At 42.9% G+C, this 6769-nt stretch overlaps 1 protein-coding gene across 1 annotated transcript in view; it reads right to left on the minus strand.

Annotated features, from left to right (window-relative positions):
• Nucleotides 1-735: 735 nt before the first annotated feature.
• The window catches only part of SLC22A2 (solute carrier family 22 (organic cation transporter), member 2), a 32432-nt gene continuing 26398 nt past the window's right edge, over nt 736-6769 (minus strand). Inside the window, exon 11 of the mRNA XM_008593999.1 lies at nt 736-1867. Within this exon, the coding sequence (XP_008592221.1) occupies nt 1801-1867 (67 nt within the window). The 3' untranslated portion in view covers nt 736-1800. The remainder of the gene's footprint in view (nt 1868-6769) is intronic.

Below are 6769 nucleotides of genomic sequence, written 5' to 3' on the forward strand. Positions count from 1 at the left end.
CAGCTATTAGAACTGCACCAGTGCCACTGGGCAAGACCAGGAGCCTTCATCCCTCTGATTCTGGTCACCAGCCTCTGTCAGTGTAGCTGACCAAGACTCCCTCATGACACAAGGAGAATGGTGTCTCTATGGCTCCATCCTTCCTAGCTCTGACCAGCATCACCCGTTGGAAGCCAGGTGGTAGAGAAGCTGGGAGGTGTAGCTTACAGATTTCAGCCCCTGATGCTACATAAAAAACTAGAGAAGGGCAAGATATGTACTCTTTCTCAGGGAGCTATTGGAAGATACACCAGGGAGAAAACCAGGACAGAGGGTGACCTGGGATCTAGGAGACAGGAGATCCCACACAAGAAAGAGGCAATGGGAATGCTCAGGAAGTGGGGATGGGAGAGCCCAGGGCAATAGCTGCACAAGCCTAGGGAGCCCCGGAGCAGGAGGACTGGCAGCCCTGGGTGGGAGGTCTCTCAGGAAAAAAAAGAAAAGAAACCAACTGTGATGTGTTTGGATACACTGAGAGGAGATTTATTGTTCTGTCAGAGAGTTTGGGGGAAAAGTAATAATTAATGTATAGAAAACAAAGTAATAAAAACCAAGTTTCAAGAAAAACAAAATGTGAAAGAAAGGAAGTGTAATCACAGTATACTATGTGGCTCAGTTGTTAATGACAGTTGCACAACACAAAGATGTGAGCTTTGATGATCTGATTTCAGAAAAATGTGGTAAAACGAGGTTTGAAGGGAAGGGAGGAGTTGTGTTGGGGTGAGGGGAGAAGTGAAGAGGGTTAATTTTCACCTTTTACCTTAAAAAGTCAAGAAATAATACTTAAAACTGAAAAACCAAGAAATGCCAATATAACAAAGTTATTTGGACATATGGAGATAAATTTCAGGGGAAAACATAGCTAAAATATTCGAAAATTTTCTTTGAGGAGTTGGTAGAGGTGGAATAGGACAAGAAACTTTTGTTTTTCATTATGGGCCTTGTTGTAGTTAGCTTTTAAAAATGTATTTTAAAAAAGCATTTAAATGTACTTAACCATATTACTTTGGTGAAATATGAGTATAATTTTTAAAATTTACAAATTTTGAGGAATTTTTACCAGACTTTGAAATGATCACTTACAGTTTAATAATACCAACAATGTTTTTTGTTGAACTGTTCTCAAGATCTTTTGTGGAAACCACACATTTGTACTTATCCAGTCTAAATATAGAAGGACTTAGTGATTATTCAAGCTGTATTCCTGATTCTTTTATTTGAGGTTCCCTTCAAATGAAATACAGATAATAATCAATGTATTTTAAAATTTCTTCACTTATGATAAGGAAAAGTCTATTTAAAATTCTTGACATATATTCTGGACAACTTGATATCACTTTGGGCATTCTACGTCTTTTAGGAAAATAGACTCTCTTCCCTCAGCTTTATTGTTTTTCAGATCTTTTCCATTCTGTCTTCCTGGTGCCAAGTTCCTCTGTGTGTTTTGGTGTGATGTCACTGTGGGGAAAGGAATCAAATAAAGAAATATAAAGATGGAAAAAATAATTCCAGCAAACCAACAGCCATTGTTCTAGGAGTGCTGAGAACAGAGTGAGCTGGAAGGGCTTGGCAGGATCTGGTCCCATAGGTAGGTTTTTACATGGTGGTATAACAGACTCCATTGGCTATAGATCTAGGTTGATAGGGCTCAAGGGTAAGTAAGGTTTGATTGCATGGGCTTTGTGATGAGTGAAGAAGCCTCTGCTTCTGGCCTTGGCATCATCGAAACAAGGCCATTGCAGAAGTAATGGTTCTCTCTTCTTAGTTTAGTGGAATGTCTAGTTTCTTGACTTGCAGATAAATCATTTTTTCTTTATTTTTTCCTGGTCTGCAAAAGAAATAAAAGGAGGAGATGAGGAAGAAATTAAGAGAAGGCTGAAAATGACAAATGGGTATTAACTTTGTCCAGGATTAGTTTCGTAATGTATTCTAAGTGGTGCTTCTCATAAAGAAAATGAGCAGAGCTTGGTGAATAACTAATGTGAGTAGGGTGGTTTCTAAAAATCTCTTCTAGAAATGCACTTTGCCTAGGTAAGATCTGTTTTTCAGGAAGTTTTGCCCTTCTCTGTAATAGTGAATGTGGATAAAACCTTAATTCAATCCTATATCAGTTAAAGATGGTGATTGCAAAATCTAGACATTAGTTCTGCCAATAACATTTGAGAAATTGTTTTCACCAAGTTCATTTACTTTTCAGCAGTTTGATAAGTGAAGAATGCAATTAAAAACATCTCTTCAAATTGCAAGTTTTCTCGATCATTTTGTCTTTGTGAATGCCAGGATGTTGCTGATACTCATTGTAGAAATAGTGCTTCCTTCATTATGTTGTTCCCAGCCATGCTCTTTGGACATGTTCCTTTTTATAGTGATATTGAGTCAGGTGTGGGCTGTTCTCAGGCTTCCAGCTCCTCACAGAATTTCTCCCACCTGGAGGCAGTTGGTCCTTCTTCAGTTTCTAGACCAGTCAAATCTGAGACAAAGGGTAGCAGAAGCTCATCCAAATCACGCAGTGGGGCTAGAATCCTTTAATACTCCAAATGGGGGAGCCCAATCAAGTCTGCTGAGCTCCTACGGTCTCTCCACCACCACTATCTGCAGCAGTAGCAACAACAGCAACATCAGCAATAAAAGCAGCAGCAAGAGCAACAACAGCAATAGCAATGAACATAGCAGCAGCAGCAGCAGCAACAATAACAACAGAAGCAATAGTAGCAGCAGCAATAAAAGCAGCAGCAGCAGCAACAGCAGCAGTAGCAATAACAGCAGCAGAAAGAGCAGCAGCAACAGCAAAAACACTAACAATGGCAGCAGCAGCATCGGTAACAACAGCAGCAGCAGTGGTAACAACAGAAGAAGTAACAGCAGAAACAGCAACAGCAGTATCAGCAAAAACAGTAATGACAACAGCAGCAACAGCAATGACAGCAGCAACAACAACAGTAAAAGCAACAATAGCAGCAGCAGCAAAATCAGCAACAAAAACAATAGCAACAAAAGCAGTGGCAACAACAATAGCAACAATAACAACAGAAGTAGGAACAACAGCAATGACAACAGCAGTAACAATGGCAGCAGCAGCAGCAGTAACAATGGCAGTGGCAATAACAACAGAAGCCACAACAACAATAGCAGTGGAAACAGCAACAAAAACAGCTGCAATAACAGCAGCAGCAGTAACAGTAACAATAGTAGCAGCAGTGGCAACAACAGAAGAAGCAACAGCAGCAACAGCAACAGCAAAAACAGCAGTGACAACAGCAGCAACAGCAATGACAGCAGCAGCAGCAGCAGCACCAGCAGCACCAGCACCAGGAACAGCAACAACAGCAGCAACAACCAGCAGCAAGAGCAACAGTGGCAGTAGAAATAACAGCAGTGGCAATAGCAACAACAATAACAATAACACTAACAGCAGCAACAACCAGCAGCAAGAGCAACAGTGGCAGTAGAAATAACAGCAGTGGCAATAGCAACAACAATAACAATAACACTAACAGCAGCAACAACCAGCAGCAAGAGCAACAGTGGCAGTAGAAATAACAGCAGTGGCAATAGCAACAACAATAACAATAACACTAACAGCAGCAACAACCAGCAGCAAGAGCAACAGTGGCAGTAGAAATAACAGCAGTGGCAATAGCAACAACAATAACAATAACACTAACAGCAGCAACAACCAGCAGCAAGAGCAACAGTGGCAGTAGAAATAACAGCAGTGGCAATAGCAACAACAATAACAATAACACTAACAGCAGCAACAACCAGCAGCAAGAGCAACAGTGGCAGTAGAAATAACAGCAGTGGCAATAGCAACAACAATAACAATAACACTAACAGCAGCAACAACCAGCAGCAAGAGCAACAGTGGCAGTAGAAATAACAGCAGTGGCAATAGCAACAACAATAACAATAACACTAACAGCAGCAACAACCAGCAGCAAGAGCAACAGTGGCAGTAGAAATAACAGCAGTGGCAATAGCAACAACAATAACAATAACACTAACAGCAGCAACAACCAGCAGCAAGAGCAACAGTGGCAGTAGAAATAACAGCAGTGGCAATAGCAACAACAATAACAATAACACTAACAGCAGCAACAACAGCAACAATGACAATGGCAAGAACAATAGCAACAACAGCAGCAGCAAAAATAGTGTCAATAACAATAGCAGCAACAATAGCAGTGGCAGCAGCAGGAGCAGCAGCAACAATAACAACAGCTACAACAGCAGCAACAGCAACAGTAGCAGCAGCAGCAATAACAGCAGCAGAAAGAGCAGCAGCAACAGCAAAAACACTAACAACAGCAGCAGCAGCAGCACTAGCAATGACAATAGCAACAACAGCAGCAGCAGCAACAGCAGCAGCAGCAATGTCAGCAGCAGCAGAGGCAACAGCAGCAGTAGCAACAGTAACAACAACAGCAGCAGCAACAACAGCAATGACAGCAGCAACAGCAACAGTAGCAGCTACAATAGCAGCAGCAGCAAATTCAGCAACAAAAACTATAGCAAAAAAAGCAGTGGCAACAACAATAGCAACAGCAACAGTAACAACTGAAGTAGGAACAACAGCAGTGACAACAGCAGTAACAATGGCAGCAGCAGCAGCAGTAACAATGGCAGTGGCAATAACAACAGAAGCCACAACAACAATAGCAGTGGACACAGCAACAAAAACAGCAGCAACAACAGCAATAACAGCAGCAGCAGTAACAGTAACAACAGCAGCAACAGTGGCAACAACAGAAGCAACAGTAGTGATAGCAACAGCAGCATCAGCAATAATAGCAATGACAACACTGGCAATAGCAATGACAGCAGCAGCAGCAACAGTAACAACAATAACAATGCCAGCAACACCAGCAGTAATAGCAGCAGCAATAGCAGAAGCAACAACAGCAGCATTAGCAATGACAGCAGCAGCAAGAGCAACGGTGGCAGTAGCAATAACAGCAGCAACTATAGCAGCAATAGCAACAATGGCAGCAGCAACAACAGCAGCAACAACAACAGCCAAAGCAGCACAAACAGCAAAAACAATAGCAATAGCAACAACAGCAACAGCAGCCACAACAACAGCAGCAACAATAATAACCACAGCAATAGCAGCAGCTACAACAACAGCATCAGTGACAGCCAAAGCAGCAGCAATACCAACAGCTACAATGGCAGCATCAGCGACAGCCAAAGCAGCAGAAACAGCAACAGCAGCAACAGGTACAATAGAAGCAGCAATAACAACAGCTACAATAGCAACAACAGCAACAGTAGCAGCAGCAACAGCAGCAAATGACAAGCACAGCAGCAGCAGTAGCCGCCGTTGACTGACTACTAGCTAAATGCCAGGCACTGCACTGGGGGCTTCACTGCACAGTCCCATTTGTTCACCCATTTGTGAACACCCTGAAGGTGAGATAAGTGCAGGGACCCTGGAATCTGGCTACCAGTGTTGGAACTTTGGCTCTGTCGCTTACTGGCTGTATGACTTAAGGCAAGTCCTTAGTCTCTCTGTGCCTGGTTTTTTTCAGTTATCAATGGGGTTAATAATAATACCTGTTCCATAGGGTTGTTGTAAGGATTCAATGAGAGAGTACATAAGAAGGGTTTGGGAACCACTGGTTGAGAACTCTTAGTAACTGTTAGCTGTTGTTATTCTCATTTTCCAGAAAAGGAAACAGTCTTAAGAGGTGAAATAGGGTGTATGTTGGTAAGTGGTACAGGCTATATTTGTAACTAGGATGGGCCCAGCACCCTTAGGAACCAGTGACTTGAATGGTGGGGGAGGCCTCCTGCCCTGCCCTGTTCCTGTGCTGTACCTGGGGTCTGCTCCATGCCACCTGTGCTCTGCCCTCCTGCTCCCAGACACCCTGCCTCCTGCAGGCTGTGCCCCCTGCCCCTGTCTCTGCACGTGGACTCTTCTCCCAGCTCTGGCTCGGCCCTCACCTTCTCACACTCTCCTTCTGTGATTCCCCAAGCCTTACGCAGATCTGTCTTCTATATGTGAACAGTGAACTAGGTTATGTAACACGGAAAAAAGAAAAGTGCAAATGTTCATAGGAGTTATCTGTAGATCACATAAATAGAAAGAATGGAAAATAATAACAGGAATAATCTTTTGAAATATCTTTTTAGCCTGCTTTGACCCACCCTCATGAAAATGAAAAACTCTGACAAGTATAGGTGTGTGCGTGTCACTGGGCCACTCTTCACCTCAAAACAACTCAAAACATATTTTAAAATTTGATTTCCAATGAATAGTCTAGCTACGTATTTTCCAGTTCTATAGAACAGCTATAAAAGCATCTAAACATTGGCTCTTGGACATTCATTAAGGATCAGGCACTTGACAAGCAGTATCCCATTTAATTGTTAAAAAAATCCAGTGAGCAGTACTGTTGTCCCCATTTACAGATGAAGAAACTGAGACGTGGAGGTGTTAAGGCCATACAGATGGGAAAAGTGAGGATGGTCCATCAGACTCTACAGCCCATGCTCCTCACCAGCACGAATTACTGCCTGCCTGACACTGGAGCTGGCTAGGAAAAGGAACTTCAATCAGGGATGCTGTTGAAGGACCTCAGCATTTATTCCACAGGTATTGGTGAGCTCCTGATCTGTGTGTTCAGGTTCTGTGCTAAGCCCTAGGGACACGCAGTACACAGGATATCACGTCTGTCTTCAAGGGGAGGTGCTCATGCATGTGGGGAACTGCACTGAGACAGGGGGA

This window comes from Galeopterus variegatus, unplaced genomic scaffold, assembly GCF_000696425.1.
Source record: "Galeopterus variegatus unplaced genomic scaffold, G_variegatus-3.0.2 Scaffold9960, whole genome shotgun sequence".
Classification (NCBI taxonomy): Eukaryota; Metazoa; Chordata; class Mammalia; order Dermoptera; family Cynocephalidae; genus Galeopterus; species Galeopterus variegatus.